A 21,928-nucleotide genomic window follows, 5' to 3' on the forward strand; every position below is an offset into this window, starting at 1 on the left:
CCACGGAGGTAAATTTAAAAAGAAAAAAAAAGAAAAGGGATGTTGGGGGAGAGAAGAGGGCGGGCAGTTGAGCAATGGGAGCGGGAGGGCAGGGGAGAGACGAGAGCATGGATGCAAGTGGGGGAGGTCATGGAAGGGAGAGAGGGGAATTGCTGGAAAAGGATGAATGGAGGGAGCAGGGGACAGAGGAGCATGGATGGGCATGGATTGGGAGGGCAGGGCTCAGGGAGAGAGGGGAATTGCTGGAAAAGGATGAATGGAGGGGGCAGGTGACAGAGGAGCATGGATTGGGAGGGCAGGGCTCAGGGAGAGAGGGGAATTGCTGGAAAAGGATGAATGGAGGGGGCAGGGGACAGAGGAGCATGGATGGGCATGGATTGGGAGGGCAGGGCTCAGGGAGAGAGGAGAAATTGCTGGACATAGAGGGGAGGGAAGAAAGATGAAGGAGATGAAATGAGGGAAAAGGAAGAGAGGAGAAAAACTGCACATGGATGAAGAAAATAGGCAGAAGCTGAGGACCAGAAATGAAGAAGAAAGGAGGAAAGGAAAGAAATAAATGGAAAGGAAGCCCTGGAAACGGAGTTAAGAGGACAGATTGCAGCAGAATCAGATACTGGGCCAGCATGATCAGAAAAAGAAAGTCACCAGACAACAAAGGTAGAAAAAAATCATTTTATTTTCATTTTAGTGTTTGGAATATGTCCACTTTAAGAATTTACATCTGCTATCTTATTTTGCAATGTATAGCAATTTGTTTCTAAGAATATTGCTGACAATTCCTGTCAGTGTGGCAAGTGGTGAGCGATCATTTTCACGGGGGGGGGGGGGGGGGGGGGGAGGGCCGCCGCCAACTGATAGTCTGCAGGGGGGCGCCAGAGACCATAGGCATGCATCCTCCACTGCCTCTGATACAAACCAGAGATGCTACGTAGACTGCTCCACCGATCAATGTGTCTGAGCTATAAATGTTCAACATTTTATCTGTGAAAAAAAAATTTTTAATGGAAGAAACTTGATGTTTAGCTCTCTTTGGTGCTTGTAAAAGGATGTAGACAGAGTGAAGAAAATATTAGGACAGTTTTCAAAGGAATTTGCTCAGGTAACTTAATAGCTAATAGCTGGGTAAATTCCCCAAGCTGAAAACTTCCTTCATGTAGTATGTTCACATACCCATTCTTACTAGTGGCTTCCTTCACTCCAGCCCAAATATTCAAAGAGAAGCTCTGTTTGAGGCTGCTCCCAGCAGAGACACAAACATGCACTCGCCCTTCACACACATATGCACTCTTGCTCTTCAGTCACACATGTAGATGAACACACTGACACTTTTCAGGCACACATTCTCCCTCTGTCCTGGTTCTGCGCTCCTGCTTCTGCTACTCATTTAGGGGTCCTTTTACTAAGCTGCGTAAGTAAGCGTCTATGTGTGCCCAACGAGCGCCAAAATGGAGTTACCTCCTGACTACCGTGTGGCTCTTGTGGTGATTTCATTTTTGACGCACGTCCGATGCACATATCTGAAAAATATTTTTTATTTTCAGACGCGCGTATCGGACGCGCGCCAAGTGGCATTTGGCGCCCATAGGTCATTACTGCCTGGTTAGCGCGTGAGTCTTTACTGCTAGGTCAATAGTTGGTGGTAAGGTCTCAGACCCAAAATAGACGTGCGGCAATTTTCATTTTGCCACACGTCCATTTTCAGCAAACATTTTTAAAAAAGACCTTTTTCACAGGCTCGCTGAAAGATGGATCGGCGCGTGCCCAAAACCCGCGCCTACCCTACCGCAAGCCATTTTTCAGAGCACCTTTGTAAAGGACCCCTTAATCAGTGCTTCCTCCTCCAACCAGCTCTTACCACAATCCTTTGAAGTTCCAGCATTTTCTGCCAGCTTTTTCTCAGCATGCAGCAGACCCTCACGCTTACCCCTTCCATTCCTCTTACATTCCTACCCATTCTCAACAACTCCCTCCCCCAGACAATATTTGAGAATTCTGCAAAATTCTGCAACTAGTCACAATAACACAATATAACTACTGTCCTTGAGCCATAACTAAAATACAATAAAGAGAAAAAATGTTGTTTCTCAAATATGCAGGATTAAGGCTTTAGGGCAGAATTCCCCTAGGAGTACCATCATAATTATTGGTAGATCTTGTTTATTGGAGATTTTACTTCATCAATCTGCAGTGCCCAAGGAAAGCTTGGAGCTGCTAATTCTGGCAGTAGCAATGGCAGCACTTTCAAAGTCAGTGGGTGGTGTCAGCTTGAGCTGCTTTCAGGCTCCATGATCTGATGAATAAAAATCCAGAAAAAAAACAGAAGCCCTAAATAAATGACAACAAATCACTGTTTGTCACCCATGCTCCCCCTCTTCCAACACACACACACCCTCTTCACTTGTATCCTTACAAGTTTATTCCCAGTCAGGTAGGGTTACCATATTTGCCCTGAGAAAAAAAAAAAAAAAAAGAGGACACAAAATATCACCCCGCCCCGCCCCCGTCACACCCCACCCAGCCCCTGTCACACACAACCCTGCCCCTGTCACCTTGACCCCCCCCCCCCCAAGGAAGCCAGATTCCCTCTCTCCCCCCCCATGTATATCCCCTCTCCAATCTTTTTCCAGCCTCCCTCCACCCACATGACTTTATTCACATCTCCTCCCATCCCCTCCTGTACCTTACTGTAGTGCTCTGGTGGTCTAGTGGCCTCCTCAGGGCAGGAAAAAAATATCTCTTTCCTGCCCGGTGCAGCTGCAGACCTGTCTTGCTCCCGGTGCTGCTTCAATACGGCTGCCAAGAGTTCAAGTAGTGACCAGGCTGCTGGTGCTAATTTTTAAAAAGGAAATAGAGCAGCTTTTAAACTAGAATTGTGTGTGTGTGGGGGGGGGGGGGGGGGGGGGGCAGGGGGAGCCAACAGTCACCCAGGAGTGCATGGTTTGGTATGGAGTGTCCTTGAAGGATACTATTGAAACAGGACATTTAGGGAATCCCAGAAGTGAGGTTTCAGGAATGTTGAAAGTAAGCCAGGTGTGCTTAATGAGAGAGCAGGATAAAGGATGCATATTATCCCCTTCAACTTCTAAGAAGCTTGTAGATCAATGGGGAAAAAAACACAATTTGAAGTGCCTGTATACAAATGCTAGAAGCCTAAAAAATAAGATGGGACAGTTAGAATATATAGCACTAAATGATGAGGTAGATATAATAGGCATCTCAGAGACTTGGTGGAAAGAGGACAATCAATGAGACACTGTGTTAACAAGGTACAAATTGTATCGCAATGATAAAGAGGATCAAATGGGGGGGGGGGGGGGGTTGCGCTATATGTTAAAGAGGGAATTGAGTCAAACAAAATAAACATTCCACATGACACAAATAGCAATGTGGGATCATTATGGATAGAAATTCCATGTGTGAAGGGAAAGAGTATTTTTGTAGGGTTGTACTACCATCTGCCGGGACAGAACGAACAGACAGATGAAGAAATGTTTACAGAGATTAGGAAAGCTGGCAAATTGGGCAACACTATAATAATGGGTGATTTCAACTACCCCGATATTGACTGGATAAATGTTACATCAGGGAGTGCCAGGGAGATAAAATTTCTAAATGTAATAAACGACTGCTTCTTGGAGCAACTGGTCCAGGAAACGACGAGAGGGGGAGCCATTTTGGATCTGGTCCTTGGTGATGTGCAGGGCATAGTGCAAGAGGTGGCAGTGTTGGGTATCCTGGGAAACAGTGATCATAACATGATCAAATTTGAGCTACTATCTGATATGGACCCGCAAAGGAATTCTACTTTAGATGTATGTAATTTTTGAAAGGGCAATTATAATAAAATGAGGAAAATGGTTAAAAAGAAACTAAAATAATTGGCTGCAAAGGTTAGGAAGCTAAATCAGGCATGGATGTTAATCAAAAATACCATCTTGGAAGCCCAGTCCAGATGCATTCCACATATTTGCAAAGGTGGAAAGAAGAGAAAATGTAAACCAAAATGGTTAAAAGGTGATGTAAAAGAGGCCATTACAGCCAAAAGATTGTCCTTCAAAGAATGGAAAAAGGACCCAAATGAAGAAAATATGAAGTAATATAAGCACTGGAAAGACAGATGCAAAGCATTAATAAAGAAGACTAAAAGGAAATATGAAGAGAAACTTGCCGCAGAGGCTAAAACTCACAGTAACAACTTTTTCAGGTACATCGGAAGCAGAAAGCCTGCAAGGGAATCCATGGAGATCTGCTTGTACTGGAAATGTTTTTCAAGGGTGATGATGCGGAGTAACTGAAAAAATTTCAGTGAACCTGGAAGATGTACTGAGCCAAATTGACTAATTACAGTAGTAAATCACCTGGACCGGTTGGCATACATCTAAGGGTACTCAAAGAACTCAAGCATTAAATTGCTGATCTGCTGTTAGTAATATGTAACCTGTCGTTAAAATCGTCCGTAGTACCTAAAGATTGGAGGGTGACCAATATGATGTCGATTTTTAAAAAGGGTTCTAGGGGTGAACCGGGAAATTATAGACCGGTAAGCCTGACGTCGGTGCCGGGCAAAACAGTGGAGACTAATATAAAGAATAAAACTGCAGAACACATAGACAAACATGGTGTAATGGAACAGAGTCAGAATGGGTTCAGCTGAGGGAAGTCTTGCCTCACCAATTTGCTTCATTTCTTTGAAAGCGTGAATAAACACGTGGATAAAGGTGAGCCAGTTGATGTAGTGTATCTACAGTTTCAGAAAGCTTTTGATAAAGTTCCTCATGTGAGACTCCTGAGAAAATTAAAGAGTCATGGGATAGGAGGCAAGGTTCTAGTGTGGATTAGGAATTGGTTATTGGACAGACAACAGAGGGTAGGGTTAAATGTATTTTTTATTTATCTCATTTGTACCCCACAGTTTCCCAACAGTGTCAGGCTCAATGTGGCTTACAACGGACCACAAAGGCAGACGCCAATGCAGTAAAATGAAGCTAATAAAGCAGAAAAACCTACAAGAGATATACAAGAGATATTGGGGAAGAGTAGGAATGGACAGAAGGATTAGGGAAACCTGGAGGGAAGAGGGAAGGGGAATGTGTCCAAAATGTCTCTAGATCGATGCGCTTTCAACAGTGGAGACACATGCAGAGGCAGTGGGATAAGCACTTCCAAATAACATGGTCTTTAGAGATTTCCTGAAAGTTGGTGATGGTTTTAATGGTCTTTGGCAAAGAGTTCCAAAGCTGAGTGCTGATGAAAGAGAAGGAGGTAGCATACGTGGATTTGTACTTGATGCTGTTGCATTCTGGATAATGAAGGGTAAGATATGAACGGGAGAGTCTAAATGTATTCCAGAGATGTAGGATGATGAGATCAATCATGTAGCCAGGTACCTCACCATATAGGATTTTGTGAACTAGACAGCAGAGTTTAAAGGTGATTCGATATTTGACAGGTAGCCAATGTAGTTTCTCTTGGAGGGGCGTGGCACTTTCAAACCTTGACTTTCCACAAACCAATCTGGCCGCTGTATTTTGGTCATTTCTCTCAGTGGAGGAGGGTGAACAGTGGAGTGCCGCAGGAACCTGTACTGGGACCGGTACTATTTAACATATTTATAAATGATATGGAAATCGGGACGAGTGAAGCGATCAAATTTGCAGATGATACAAAACTATTCAAGGTTGTTAAAAAACGTGCGGACTGTGGAACATTGCAGGAAGACCTTAGGAAACTGGAGGGCTGGGTGTGCAAATGGCAGATTAAATTTAATGTGAACAAATGCAAAGTGATGCACATTGGAAAGATTAATCTGAATCATAGTTACCTGATGCTATGGTCCACCTTGAGGGTCAGCGCTCAAGAAAAAGATCTGGGTGTCGTTGTAGATAATAAGCTGAAATCTGCTCAGTGTGCGGCGGCAGCAGCCAAAAAAGCAAACAGGATGCTAGGAATTATTAGGAAAGGGTTAGTGAATAAGACCGAAAATACTATAATACCTTTGCATCGCTGCATGGTACATCTGCACCTTAAGTCTTGCGTTCCATTCTGGTCACTGTATCTCAAAAAAGATATAGTGGAATTAGAAAAGGTTCAAAGAAGAGCAAACAAAATGATAAAGGGGATGGAACTCCTTTCGTATGAGGAAAGCTAAAGAGTTTAGGGCTCTTCAGCTTGGAAAAGAGACGGATGAGGGGAGATATAATTGAGGTCTACAAAATCCTTTGTGGTGTAAAATGACTAGAAGTAAATCAATTTTTTACTCATTCAAAAAGTGCAAAGACTAGGGGACACGCGAAGTAATTACATGGAAATACTTTTAAAACAAATAGGAGGAAATATTTTTTCATTCAATGAATAGTTAAGCTCCGGAACTCTTTGCCAGAGCTTAACAGCAGTTAGCGTATCTGGATTTTAAAAAGGTTTGGACAAATTCCTGGAGGAAAAGTCCATAGTCTGCTATTGAGACAGACACGGGAAGCAACTGCTTACCCGGGGATTTGTAGTATGGAGTGTTGCCACGATTTGGGTTTCTGCACATATTTGTGACCTGGCTTGGCCACTGTTTAGAAAACAGGATACTGGGCTAGATGGACTATTGGTCTGACCCAGTATGGCTACTCTTATGTTCTTATGTTATGTTGATGAAAAGGAGTAGAGTAAGAAGGTGAAATTTGAGTGGACAGAGGCAAAAAAAGAGGAGAGAGCTTTGAGAGATCAATATAATCAGATGTAGTAAGGGAATGGAACAAGACAGGAGGAGAGAGAATAAATAACAAATGGACAGTGGCTGCTGGAAACAGAATTAGCAGAAGAGAGGAAAGAGAAATTGGGACCAACATGATGGAAAAATAAAATATAACCAGATAGAACCACAATGGAAATCAAACCCACAGTGACTACATTGGGGGCCCATAGCTCTAACCCCTACACCACATACGTACCACTATTCAATGTTTGGCTGATCAAAGCTTCTAACTGAGTCCACCATTCAGTGTTTGACTGTTCAAAGCTTTAAATTGGTGCTATTTTCTGTGGACACCTATAATAAAAGACTTAACAGTATATCCTGTTTCATTGCTTTGGTCATTCCCACTCCTTTTTTTTTTCGCCTCTTAGAAAAATAAAATGCACAGACATAGGCGGTTGGTGGCCCAGCTGTTTGGGGAGGCTAAAGGGGGTGGGGTAGGAGGCAAGTCCTACTCCATAATTGTCTGACAACACACAGAAAAAAAGAGTAAGTAAAAGGGGAGGGAAGAAAGATGCTGGACCAAAGTGCAGAGATGCTAAAATAGTCTTTCCCAAACATTGAAGAGTTCCCACTCTAATTAGTGAGACTGAAGGCTAGCGCGTGAGGGTTTTCTCGCAGTGCATTTGGTGTATACAATTTGTCAAGGTGGAGAAGAGATTGAGTCCTAAGGAAGGTACTGATAAGTAATACCTTCACGTGCATGTAAAAATAAATTTATATATCATAAAAGACGTATCATATTTTAAACTCAATTATTTCAAGCACTTACCAACACTAAACCACATACACATCTTTGAAACAATTCAACATTACGTCCTGCAAAATATTCTAACACCATGTCTGATGTTATGACAAACTAAAATTAAATTAAAGTGCTGATGTCACTTCAGTACGGTCAACACACAATCCCTTCACTGCAAAACACTTTGCACAAACGTGTGCAAACACACACCTAGAACCTTACTGTACCATAACAGCACTAACCCCCAGGACTCCAAGAACAACAACCTTATGCATGAAAAGGCAGCACTGTAAATATTACACTGGCAGGCCCTAATACACCAATACACCACCCAATGAGAAAACAGAGCAAACAGGACTGCAACAATATCTCTACATAGATACTTACTAGCAGAATACCGCACACTTTGGTCACACACGCAAAACACTGACAGACCCTCAACAATATGAAACAAAAGACCACAGATCAGTAATAGTGATATGAAGGCAAAAACACTGAACTGGAAACCTCGTGAAATCACACTCTGCATGCAGCAATACTACAGATATAGAAACTGATAATCCAAAAGATCAGAATGCACATTTCCAAAAGCTAACATAACAAAACAGCGAAGATGACCCAGAAAGAGCCAGAGTAGTCCAAGCATGAGTGGAAAAATTTTATAGTGGACATTAATAAAGCACATTTTTTCAACCAGAAGTACATTTCAAAGTGCAAACATCCAATGATTGCAAAACAGTGGTCTCAATAGGAGAGCAAAGACTCAACACGGCAGAGGCAGAGCCCAGCATCGTCATCACCCACACACTGCGTGCTCCCTGGCACAGGGACAGCCACCAAACAGTGCAATTACCTTCATTTACTCTATTGAAGTTCATGAACGTGCAACATTGAGATTTTCAAATGGATTATATGAATCTTGATGCTGACATTCTTGCTGAAATACAGCCATGTCGAGTCTTTTGATCTCCATTTCAGACCCTGTTCTGCAATCATTGGACGTTTGCACTTTATGAGCACATGATTGTGGCTTTATTGAATTGTCATGGGCACTAACAAAGCACATTCTTTCAACCAGAATTTTTTGGCACTCATCCTTGGATTACCCTGGCTCCCAAGTCACCCTCCCTGGTTTTTTTGTTTGGTTTTTTTTTTTTATGTTTCAACATTTTATTCATGAGATAGCCGATTCAGCCAGCAAATTACAACATATGCAAACAAAACAGCTTAACAAGATAACAATGATCATATCATCCAACATTTTAACAATAGTTCATCCGCCTCTACTCGTCTCCTCCTCCCTCCAAGTAATAAACAGCTACATTAGGTGACAATATAACAATGTCGGAACATATGTAAACCAACAAAAATCTGATAACATGAAGTCATGCTGCTGCATAAACGTACCTAATATGCAAGGGGAAGAGACTGTTAACCATCCAGCTAAAAAAACCCCACCAAAGGCTTGTTCTTACCTCCTCTCGCCTTCAGCTAAACCCGTTATGTGATGATTGCAAAACAATTGAGGAGCAACCTGAACAAGCAGTCTTCCCACCCATAAAACAGGTAAAAAGAACATTCCCGTTGTAATAAACTAAATAAGAACAAAATAGTATTATCATCCGTAAGCTTAAACTCTGCCCACCCCTCCCCCCAAACTAATACCCCACCCTACCACCAAACGCATTATTATTGGGGTTTTTTTTTTAATATTGATTACTTTGTGAGGACTCTGTTGTTCTTGTTTTGTCTACATTGCAAAAAGTTAACATACTCCAATTAATAAGCTATAAAATATATATATATATACACACTTTTTTCTACCCTTGTCTGAGCATTTCATTTTTCTATTCGCTTTAGTCCCAGGGTCTCTTTCCTACTTTTTTCATGTCTTTGCAGGGTCTTCTGGCCATTTGACATTTCTTATCTCCCTATGTCAACCATTCATTGTCTCTCTGCAACTCTATCTGTCCTGTCCAGTTTCTCCCCTCTGTGTCCCTGTCCCTATCCCTTCCTCCATGTTCAGAATCTGCCCTCTCAGTGTCCCTATCCTCTCCTATGTTCAGCATTTCCCCTCTGTATGCCTACCTTGACCTGTACCCCCACCCCCTGCACACTAACATCATGCATGAGAAGGTGGCTGCATTGTAAATCTTTCAGAGCTGCTTCTTCACTGCCCTCCTCCCCCTCCCCCATTATCCTTGGTCTAATGCCTAGACCTGCCTACCCTGTATCCTGGCCATGGGCATGTAATACGGTGCAGGGGAGTATTTGGTCAGCTGTCATCAGGGTTTAAAGAGGCCACATGGGGACAGTCAAGGCATCTAGTTGTGTTGGGTCTTGGTGTGATACTGATGAGCACCTCTGGTGATATGTATAGGTATGCTGTGGGCATGGACGTTATATGATTGTGTGATGTGCCATGGCCACCTGTCTGTAGTTTGGGGAGGGGCATGAAAGGATAGATAATGTCTGAGGCCCTGATGCTCAAAAGTAAACACGGGCACTAAAGGCCATTAATGCTGTTGTAGTGCCCGTGGTTACCAATGCACAATGCTACTACTACTACTTATCATTTCTAATGCGCTACTAGACGCATGCAGCACTGTACACTTGAATATGAAGAGACAGTCCCTGCTCGACACAGCTTACAATCTAATTAGGTCAGACAAACAGGACAACAAGAGAAGAAAATATTAAAGTGAGGATGATAAAATAAGGGTTTGGAGTTAAAAGCAGCATCAAAAAGGTGGGCTTTTAGCTTAGATTTGAAGACGGCCAGAGATGGAGCTTGATGTACCGGCTCAGGAAGTCTATTCCAGGCACATGGTGCAGCAAGATAAAAGGAACGGAGTCTGGAGTTAGCAGTGGAGGAGAAGGGTGCAGATAAGAGAGATTTACCCAGTGAACTGAGTTCCCAGGGAGGAATGTAGGGAGAGATGAGAGTGGAGAGGTACTGAGGAGCTGCAGAGTGAATGCACTTATAGGTTAATAAGAGGAGTTTGAACTGTATGTGGAAACGGATGTGAAGTGACTTGAGAAGAGGGCTAATATGAGCATAATGACACTGGCAAAATATTAGTCGTGCAGCAGAATTTTGAACAGATTGAAGAGGCGAGAGATGACTAAGTGGGAGACCTGTGAGAAGAAAGTTGCAATAGTCTAAGCGAGAGGTGATAAGAGTGTGGATGAGGGTACTGGTAGTGTGCTCAGAAAGGAAAGGGCGAATTTTGCTGATATTATAGAGAAAGAAACAACAGGTTTTAGCACTCTGTTGAATATGTGCAGAGAAGAAGAGGGAGGAGTCAAAGATGACCCCAAGGTTACGAGCTGATGAGACGGGAAGGATGAGAGTGTTATCCATAGAAATAGAGAATGGGGGAGGAGGAGAGGTTGGTTTAGGGGGAAAGATGAGAAGGTCAGTCTTGGTCATGTTTATTTTCAGATGGCGCTGAGACATCCAGGCAGGCTGATACTTTGGCCTGGATTTCGGCTGAGATTTCTGGTGTGGAGAGGTAGATCTGGAAGTCATCAGCGTAAAGATGATACTGAAAACCATGGGATGACAGAGTACCAAGGGAAGAAGTATAGATGGAGAAGAGAAGAGGTCCCAGGACAGATCCCTGAGGTACACCAACTGACAGTGGGATAAAAGTAGAGGAGGATCCACTAGAGTATACACTAAAGGTACGCTGGGAGAGATAAGAAGAAAAACAGGAAAGAACAGAGCCCTGAAATCCAAGTGAGGACAGCGTATCAAAGAGTAGGCTGTGATCAACAGTGTCAAAAGCAGCAGATAGATCAAGGAGGATGAGGATAAAATAGAGACCTTTGGATCTGGCCAGGAACAGATCATTGGAGACTTTAGCAAGCGCTGTTTCAGTTGAATGAAGGGAGCAAAAGCCAGATTGAAGTGGATCAAGAATAGCTTGAGATGAAAGAAAGTCAAGGCAACGGCGGTGAACAGCATGTTCAAGTATCTTGGATAGGAAAGGGAGGAGGGAGATGGGGGCGATAGTTGGAAGGACAGGTAGGGTCCAATGAAGGTTTTTTAAGGAGTGGTGTAACTACGGCATGTTTGAAGGCATCAGGAACAGTCGCAGTGGACAGTGAAAGATTGAGGATATGACAGATAAACGGGATGACAGTAGGAGAGATAGTGTTAAGTAGATGGGTGGGAATAGGATCAGAGGAACAATGTTCAAAAGGTCCTACTGTGGGAAACAGCGAGCTTGCCGGATAACGCAAACAGCATGCAAACGTATGCAAATGTGACCATTTCCTATTCCCTCTTGTTAATATACTCGGACGACAGTGCAGTAAGCAAGCATGCCCTTACCACCGAAAATCTAATGCCAGCTCGGAGCTGGTGTTAGGGTTGGATTCATGAAGAGAAAAGTGGCATTTTACAACTTTTCACATAGCCTTCAAAAAAGTCAAAGCACGTTAGCACTAACTCCTACGCCCTGCATTTGAAGGGACCCCTGTTTTTGAACCAGAGGAAAAGAGAAGCATCTCTCAGGTGAAACAATCCAGAGCACCTGCACAGAGCACCAATATGAGAACCACAAGAACAAGTAAATGCACAAATCCACAATTCCAGGATTAACATGTATAGAATATTTGTACGTTTAGGAAGCTTGCCAGGTGCCCTTGGCCTGGATTGGCCGCTGTCGTGGACAGGATGCTGGGCTCAATGGACCCTTGGTCTTTTCCCAGTGTGGCATTACTTATGTACTAAACTTGTATATGGAGCTATCCTCCCTGCTGGTCTCCACTCTTCGGCGCAGGCACAGGCCCCTGCTCCCCCTGGGGAATGCGCACAAGAACTGTGCTTGACGCACACGCCACGGAAATCCTCCCCCTGAACTCCCTAATGCTCATTGATAACAGCACGCCTTCATTTGCATATAATTAGCGTTGAGCATTAGGAAGTCTTTTTGCCATGCTGTCCCGGCGGTAATTTTCTAGCACTGTTCTGTATGACACTGGAGTTTTGATCATTGAGGTCTGATTGAGGGAGCTGACCTTTAGGCTGCATGGATAAATCATGGGGAGTATGGATTAGGTGACCAGGGTGTGAAGGTGTCTTGCTCTGTAGTGTGGACAGACAGCACACATGGTCACGCTGTCAGCTGGCCGCCTCTGTGCATTATGAGTGGCTGCAGAGTTGTAGAGTAGGTTTCCCTCCCAGGCTTGTTCCAGGCTTTTTGTCTAATGACCAGTGACAACATATACAGCTCTTCACATGCCTGCCCTAGCTGCATGGTATGGCCCGAGCACATGTGGTTTCCAATGAATATGAACATCAGGGAGCTTTTCTATTTCCTGGAGTGGCACAGGCTGGTACTATCAGGTTCAGAATAAGCAAAGCAGTCAGCCTCAGCCATACACAGTGCAACTGGCACCAATGTAAATGCAGTAGTTTCCAGAGAAAGAAAAACAGATCAACAGCAAAGTTACAAACTCAGTAAGGTCACGGCTAATGGCTGGGCCCTCTTTATGCATTGGTAAAAACAACCTTGTTTGAAGGCCTTAATGTTTCTGAACACTCGATAGAGATATAGGATATGTACGAATTCCTGGAACCTGCAGATTACTGAAGAGCCTCCCTTAGCCAATATCATGATTTCCTTATATTCATCTAACCTAGGGACAGGGGCTTTGAGACAGCTGATATTTTTGGCTGATTTGAGAGGGAGAGACCCTGCGTTAATCACATGATGCTGTCCCTGGCATTCCATGTTCCAGTCTTAATGCACTGTGTTGCCCAGCACAACAGGGATGCTATGCAGCTGACGCTCTTGAATGATAGGTATGGTAGTGGGATGTTTTAGGGCTTGCTGGTGCCTGTGTGGCAAGGTGCAGCCAGACACTTGGGTCATGGCATTTGCATCACTTTCTAGAAGGTGTGGTACATCAAATAAACGCGGACTATGAAAAATGTATAAGAGGAGCAGACATGTGTTGTGCAGGACTGGAAACCAGTGCATGTGTTTCTGTGCAGCAGCCCCTGCTAGGCTTGTGCAGTGCAGGTGAAGCTGTGTAACTAGTGATGATCACAGCACTTGCACAGTCAATCTCCAATTTTTTTGCTTTCAATGCCTGTACTTGGAACTTATGGCCTCATTTAAATTACTCCAACAGGGTAGATTTCCCACCCTACCATGCAACATGGACAATTTCCCTGTGTTTTACTGGGGATTTTACAGGGTTGGCCGACACAAGACAGACTAGGCATCCATGTAGGGCGGCACAGACTTGGCAATTGCTATCTATGTTCAGAGTCTCCCCATCGTTCCCCCAAGTTGATCAGCTTCTTCATTTCCCTTCTTTTCCCCCTTCAGCAACACCAACATGTCAGCTTGCTGAAATGCTCACTGTGCCCAGTGTGGGGCCCTAAGCATTTGTGTATATTCAGGGCTGACAGATAACGCAGGGAAGGGAAGCTGCTCAACACCTTGGGGAGGATGGGGAGATGCTGGACACGGGGGGGGGGGGGGGGGGATAGAGAAGGAAAGAAATTTTCTTTATCTTGTTGGGCAGACTGGATGGACCGTACGGGTCTTTATCTGCCATCATCTACTATGTTGCTATGAAATGCTGGACACCACAAAGAAAGCAGATAAGGAAGGGAGATGCTGCTTATTTATTTATTTACCACTTTTTTGAAGGAATTCACTCAAGGCGGTGTACAGTAAGAATAGATCAAACATGAACAATAGGCAAATACAGCAGTAAAAATATTCAAACAATACAAAGTATGGCATAGTGTACTACTTACAATGTCAACACAATACGTAATAGAACATTTTAATAGACAGCGTAGGGTATAAACAAAGATGGAACATATAGATAGGTAAGAGAGTAAGAGGAGTTAGAAAGTAAGGTGACTAATTTAAAGAAAGGTGTACATGAGGTCAGAGAGATAGTTAAATATTATCTCAGCTAGGGTAGGTTATCTTTGTGTACCTTACACTGGGCACAATGAGTGCGTGTATATATTAGGGCTATACATTTAGGCCTCGGTTCTGTAAATGGTGCCCAAATGTGGGTACCAAAAAGTGTGCTAAGTGCTGTTCTATAAATGGTGCTCCAAGTTGGGTGCCATTATAGAATAGTGCTTGGTGCGAGGATTGACACCAACAGAACCCTGGTGTAAGTCCCCACACCTAAATTAAGCACGGATCCCCAAAATTCCATAACATTGCGCACAAATCCTAGAAATGCCCATGCCTCTCCCATGGAAATGCCCCCTTTTGGAGCCGCATGGAAAAATGTACACATCTTTATAGAATAGTGATTGTCAGCACTAATTGGCCTGTTAAGCAATTAAATTGTGTGCACAGTTTGGCCATGCACCCAAATTTGCATGCACAATTTTGAGCGCTATAGATAGAATTAGAGTGTTAATGTGTTTTAACATGACTAACAATTTAACATTTTAACTTACATTAAAAATTTTAATCCATTAATTATATTGAGCTCCTTGCCCCATTACCTATCAAGATCTCTCAGCTTCATCCTTCCGGCAACTTTCTCTCATGCTACAACCCCCACATGCTCCCCGGTATTTGTCGTTCTCCCTCTCCCTGGAAGCCCTCTAAGCTTGCCTTATTCAGCAGTGTTAAAGACACACTACTTCTATCTAGCCTGGAGCCTCCCTCTGTGTCCCACCTCCTCTGTTGAAACTTCCTGTTTCCTGTAGGCACTGGGCCGGACACTACAAAGGGAGGCTCCAGGCTAGAGAGACGCAGCATGTTTAGCATTGCTGACTGTAAAGACAAGTTTGGAGAATCAGGGGGAGGAGAGAGGCAAGCAGATATGCTGGGACCCATGGGAGGAAGAAGAGAGATGCAGATCATGGGGGGAGGGGGAGGGGAGGGGAGCAGATGCCAGGACCCAAAATGGGAGATGAACCAAACAAGGAACATGTTGTCCATGGGGGTGGGGGGAGAGAAGAGGGGAGATGAAGGGGGAAGGAAGGAGAGGAGGGAGAGAAGAAGGGGAAAGAGGAGGACGAGAGGGTGACCAAGGGGGTAGGGGAGCAGGGAAGGGTGCCCAATGAGGGAGAAGGAGGAGGAGGGGAGGATGCCCATGGTGGACAGGTGGAAGGAACAAGACATTTAGAAAAATAAAATTACTAAACAAAGGAAATAAAAATGTTTTATGTTCAGTTTAGTATTTGAAATATATGTCAGTTTTGAGAATTTACATCTGTCTATATTTTTGCTCTATGCTGGAGGAAATGAAAGGGGGACGCTTTGGGGGTCTTTTACTAACCTGCAGTAGTAGTGTAGAAATCAGCTAGTGGTAAACGCTGAGACGCTCATTATATTCCTATGGGCATCTTGGCATTTACCACCAGCTGATTTCTACTGTGAACTAAAAACGGCTTAGTAAAAGACCCCTTGCAATTAAAAATTGTAATCACAGTCATGCGATTAAATTTTTTAGCGATGTGCAGCCCGTGTGTGTATGTGTGACTGTGTATGTAGAAATACATCTATATCTATATATCTCAAGCATGTAAGAATATGGTATTTCTCATATGATTATCTGCATATCAATTAATACTGCAACTCATTTAAACTGATATACAAGATAAGGTATTCTGGCATGCTTTTATATTAAGACAATGGTTCTATGTCCTGCCTCCTTCTCTCCTCTCTTTTTGTAGAAGATATCCCTGCCATTACTAACATAGTGCCCCAAAACATGAATAATTAAGCAGAGGTAGCTCAAAATATCAATACAATAAACGTTAACCTTTGCCTGAACTGCTTTGTGTATACTGAACTGCAGCCAATGATGCATTAGCAATTACTGGCACTTTATGTTAAGTCTATACTGCCAGCTTAATTTAACTGAAGATCTTCATCTTTTGAAATACTTATTTATATATGTACAAAAATATTAGTTTATTATATAATTGTTCTTGCTGAATAATCAAGCTTTAAAGGTCAGCTCCACAGAAGGAATGTTTTGGTAGTAATTTTGTATTGTAGGGTGTGACCAATCCCCCAGGTGGTTCTTAGGTACAGAACAGGTCCTAATGGGGGCTGTGTACATGAACCACTTTTTTAGCTAAACTGCAAGCTCCCCAAGACATGGTGAAAAGCCAAACTCAGAACCACCTGAACTTTAAGGGACACCTGATAGCCAAGACCTGCTTGACCTATAATGGACACCTGGCAGCAGGAAACAAAACAAAGGCAGTTAATTATAGGATCCACAATTCTTGCAGAGTGACATTCCAGAGAGTTCATAGCAACACCTCTCCACAGAAAAAGGACTATAAAAACAGAGACAAAATTGCACAAACAAGGAAAAGCAGTCTAGACACCACACGAAGAAGAACTTAAGAACACAAGTGTCACAGGGGTCCTTTTACAAAGGCGTGCTGAAAAATGGCTTGCAGTAGTGTAGGCACGGGTTCTGGGAGTGTGCCGATCCATTTTTCAGCTTGCCTGTAAAAAAGGCCTTTTTTAGAATATTTGCCGAAAATGGACTTGCGGCAAAACGAAAATTGCTGCACATCCATTTTGGGTCTGAGACCTTACCACCACCTAGCGGTAAAGTCTCACATGGTAACCGGAAGACAATGACCTGCGTGTGGCCAAAAATAAAAATTATTTTTCAGATGCGCGTATCGGACACGCACCAAAAATGAAGTTACTGCAAGAGCCACGCGGTAGCCAGGCGGTAACTCCATTTTGGAATGCATTGGGCGCATGTAAACGCTTACACAGCTTAGTAAAAGAGCCCCACAGTGAGTTAGACCAACGATGCATCTTGTCTATCAGTGATCAACCTACCAACCTACCATGCTGCTCACCTACCAACCAGAAACACAACAGGATCAACACGAACATACCTAAATCTTCACTACCCAAGCTGCAAAGGGCTCAAATACAAATCAACTTATGAATCCAGCTTTTCCTACATACGCACACAACTATGGAACGCATTATCAAAAGCCATGAAAACAACTTATGATCACCTAAACTTCTGGAAATCACTAAAAACCAACCTGTTCAAAAAGGCATACCCCACCGACCCAACATAAACGCCTGTACCTTGCAACACAACGAAACCAAAGCTCATAATGAACATATAAGAACTTTTCCTCTCTACGATTCCCTAATGTGTCTATTACATATGAACCTTATTCTACCACAACATTACTGTATTTGTTATACCGGAATTGGCGAATGCCTTTACAGTACTATGTAAGCCACATTGAGCCTGCAAATAGGTGGGAAAATGTGAGATATAAATGTAACAAACAAACAAATAAATAAATAAAATCAGGTGCTGGAGACACCGAAGGCTATCTGGCTAAATAGTTAATAGGCTTGCCCTCTGAAAGTGTATCCATTTCTTTTTTTTTTTAGCTTAGAAAATGTTAGGATCCCTAGCCACATTTTCTCACAGCAAATTTCATCGCTGAATTATGCACTAACAGAAAAAAACACTTTATAGATTTCATTTGAAGTCTGCTGCATAATGGAAGTAACTTTATAAAAGCAGGCACAGTGCCAAAAAACACTTAACTGGGTTGCAGGAAAGGAGGTGTGTATTACTGTATTATGTGAGGATATTGTACATACTCTGTTTTTGTTGTAAACCACTTTGTGTTCAACCTTGTTTAACGTAAGGTGTCTATAAATGTAATGTAACTAGTAAGTTACATTGAATGTCCTTTAGTCCTAGCACAGAGTAAATAGTCATTCCCTATCTACTTGTTTCACACCACTCAGGATTTTGTTTGTCTTTCATGTCTACTCTGTCACTACTTCAAGAAGCCATTCCAGCTTTTTAATCATTTTATTTCCTCTCTATAAAATTTTTGGTTCTGCTCTCTGAGATGTGGCAACCAGAATGGCACAAAGTACTTGAGGTGCAGTCACACTGCATCATAATTTTCTGTTTTGATTTCTAGTCCTTTCTGAATGATCTCCAGCTCGGTGCTTATACTGCTGCGGCATACTGAGCTAAGTATTGCCCACAAAGACTCCGAGATCCATTTGCTGAGTGGAACCCATCAATCCCCCATGTACATCACCTTAGATTTGTCTACATTAAATTTCATGTGCTGTTTAGATGCTCAGTCCCTTGTATAATGCCTAAGTTAACTTTGTGTTTTGAGCACTTTGACTATTTTTGTATCACTTGTAACTCTTTCAGCTGAACTTCTAAGGATGAAGGTCATATTCAACCCATTGGCATGGGTATGACTGCATAAAAGCAATGTAGCTATGCCACATGAAATGACTGCTTGGATCCCATTTATGCCAATCTAGGATCCTATGATGAACAGTTTTCTACAGTTTCATAAACCTCAAGCTGAAGCTTACACATACCTTCTAATGGCCCGCCCCCACACACAGATATGTAGGCTGCCCAACTGTGACAGAGGGCATCTGTATCTAGGATAGTTGAGGGCCATGTCATTCCTCTACTAAATAGTATGTGGCATACATACTTTGAATATCGCTTGTGATATCCTTGCACATTGCCTCTCACTAGCATAGACTTTGAGTGTGGATAGGGTAGTACCACTGTGACCATGGCGTGCTCAGAATATTACCAAACATACCTTCAGAGACAGGAAATCATTGTAGGAACTTTTGTCTGTCTTTGTAGACCAATTTTTGAGAACTGAGGTTTTCAAGTGTCCTTATATAAGAGACACCACCCAATTTTTAAGTTATCTTAAGGGTGTTAATTCCAGTTCCTTTCCTTTTTTGATTTTCACGTTGGATGTAACCCCTTTGTACACCTCTATTCCTCAAGATGATGCTCTAGATGTTTGAAGGGGTTTGGATTCTCAGGAAAGACCACATTTAAATTCCCACTGAAATTTTGATACAACTTTCTAGGCTAGCCATGAAAGAAAATTCCCTTTTGGTAGACAAGTTATATGTACAGAAGTCAGGTTGCTATGGGGGCAACATTTGCCCCCTCCGTGGCCAATATGTAGATGGCTCAGTATGAAAAAGAATGTATTCACAGTTCACCTTTTGAAAGCTGGATCTACAGCTGGCGTAGATTTACTGATATAGCCAACAAATGAACCAAAACCAGGAAATACACACAATACTCCCAAAACAAAAAAGTTACCAATGTGCAATCAAAACCAACGACAGTAGAAAATATACAAATTAACAAAAAAATTAATGTGATAAATGATTCCTCTCAGGTATCCAAGCCATGGTGAACCACACCCTCAGCTTCATAGGCAATACAATACAATGAAAAAGCTTGAAAGGATTCTCATCACAGTTCTGTCAGGTGTTCCCAAAACTGGGTACAATGCATAAAGTTGATAAGGTTCAGCAAACATAATTCAAAATGCAACTACTCAAAAATGTTTACTTATCTGGAGATAAGCTAACAAGCTCTGTTTTGGAAAATCCTTCATCAGGAATCCCAGTATCCAAAGTCTGCAGAGGAGTTGCAGTTCAACAGCCATTAACCTTCCAACTTGGCGATCGCCACCCGTTAGTTGGTGAAACAAGTCTTATCTTTTTGGAGGTTTTTCTGACCTATGATAGTCTGTTCTCTCCAGGTTCAGACCATCATTGGAAGGCACTGTTTGCCCTGGGATCAGTAGCATGAAACCTTGCCATTATTTGGGTTTCTGCCAGGTACTTATGACCTGGGTTGGGCACTGGAAGCAGGATGCCAGACTAGATAGACCATTGGCCTGACCCAGTATGGCTGTTATGTGATGTGTATGTGGCACAGAAATGTGCTGCTAGCCAAGCCACAGTGAATTGATGTGGCAAAATGTCCTGCTACATTCCTCCAACTGGGAACTCCTAGCCCATCACCCTCAGCGTGTTGTGCTGATTGTTACACTGCTTACATGATGGTGAGGTTACATGATGGGGGGTTATAAGGATGATGCAGTACGGCCTTGCTCACATTTATTGTCCCTGTGAGCATATGTGCTCCTGCTTCACCTATTCTCCCCTTCATCTCAAAGTTACTGACAGCTCATTGGCCCCACCCCTCCAGGCAGGGTTATGCTACTCATTGCATGTTTGTTGTGCAGGCTGTTGACCCCTTTCTCACTCCCATTTTGTCACCCTCCTCTGTCAGTCCTGTTCAATGCTAAACCAGTGCTGTTTCCTATTGCTTGTTTGTTTGGAGAATAGTGCAGGCTACTGGACCTGGCAGATGGAAGTCATAGCAGTACTTTTGAGTCTTTGCTGTCCCCCTATGCGCAGGGCTACATGTGCTGTCAGACTGTGCCATATACTCAGCGAGTGCATGAAGAGATTTGTTTGAGCAGATGAGGTGGGATTTGCCCTTGAGTGCTTCTAGATCATATATTCCATGTCCACATGTGACATCCTATCTCTATCCCTTTTCCAACCCCATTCCTATCTTGATCTGGGTAGGCACTGGTGATGTGTGGCCCATCTACCAATCAAATTCTTGTGTAACATTTTTTTGCACAGATTCAGTTTCAGACACATCTATTTCCCTTAAATGTCTTCTGTATTGCTAGCACATACAGGGTTGATCAGCTTTTCTAGCATGGAGATACTCTTTTGCAGGAGCCATGCTTGAAAGATGCCTTGGTACTTTAAAGGGTTATAATTGTGTGTACTGTGCTTATACAGGCAGCATAATTATGACTAGCCCCATATCTGTTAGTGTTGTGAAAAATATTCAAACTGGAAAATATTTTCAGAATTTATCACACATTCTCTCCTAACGTTGTATGTGTACATTATAGAATCGTAGCTCTTGCCCGTGTGGTTATTAGTTACATACGTAAGTCCTTGCCCCATGTTCAGTGGTATTCTATAACAGCGATGCACAAAACCACTTAGAACACAGATGCAAGGGGGCATCTGGCCATCAACTAGAGAACATCACTGCATCTTTACAACAATTTACCAAAGATCTTTTTTAAGACTATCTTTCCAACATCATATTGGAATCACTGGATACTTTTTCACTAGATACAGTGTTCAGACTCCTGAGGCAGGCCTTCCGGCCGAAACATGGTTCTGAGTCAAGTCTTCAGTCATCAATAAACTCTCAGTTTTATATTTTGAAGTTCTCTCTGTTTATCCTTGGAAGACCATAGTCCAGTTCCCACTGTTCTTGACAGCTCCCACATTTATGCACATTTTGGCTTTTTACTAAGCCATGGTAGCGTTCTTGGCACGCACTAAAAATAAGCATGTGCTAAACGCTAACGAGGTCCATATATTCCTATAGGCCTCTCTAGCATTTAGTGCTAAAAACGCACTTAAATGTCAGTGCATAAATGCCATCTTAATAATGATATTTGGGTGCTCAAATGCCATTAGACAGTTAGCGGCACTGGACACCCAACATTTGCCACCCTTTATAGAATTGGCGACACTTTTATCCCATGCACACATCACATACCGCCTCTGTGCAAGCCTAGTAAA

The 21,928-nt window shown here is 42.8% G+C and overlaps 1 protein-coding gene across 3 annotated transcripts in view; it reads right to left on the reverse strand.

Moving 5' to 3' along the window:
* The window catches only part of RETREG1 (reticulophagy regulator 1), a 94,218-nt gene that overhangs the window by 59,282 nt on the left and 13,008 nt on the right, over positions 1–21,928 (reverse strand). Inside the window, exon 2 of one of the 3 annotated variants that reach the window (XM_030207282.1) lies at positions 2,174–2,290. The exons of the other annotated variants lie outside the window; for them this stretch is intronic. Coding sequence (XP_030063142.1) covers positions 2,174–2,178 — 5 coding nt within the window. The 5' untranslated portion in view covers positions 2,179–2,290. The remainder of the gene's footprint in view (positions 1–2,173; positions 2,291–21,928) is intronic. 3 annotated transcript variants of the gene reach the window in all.

This window comes from Microcaecilia unicolor, chromosome 1, assembly GCF_901765095.1.
Source record: "Microcaecilia unicolor chromosome 1, aMicUni1.1, whole genome shotgun sequence".
Classification (NCBI taxonomy): Eukaryota; Metazoa; Chordata; class Amphibia; order Gymnophiona; family Siphonopidae; genus Microcaecilia; species Microcaecilia unicolor.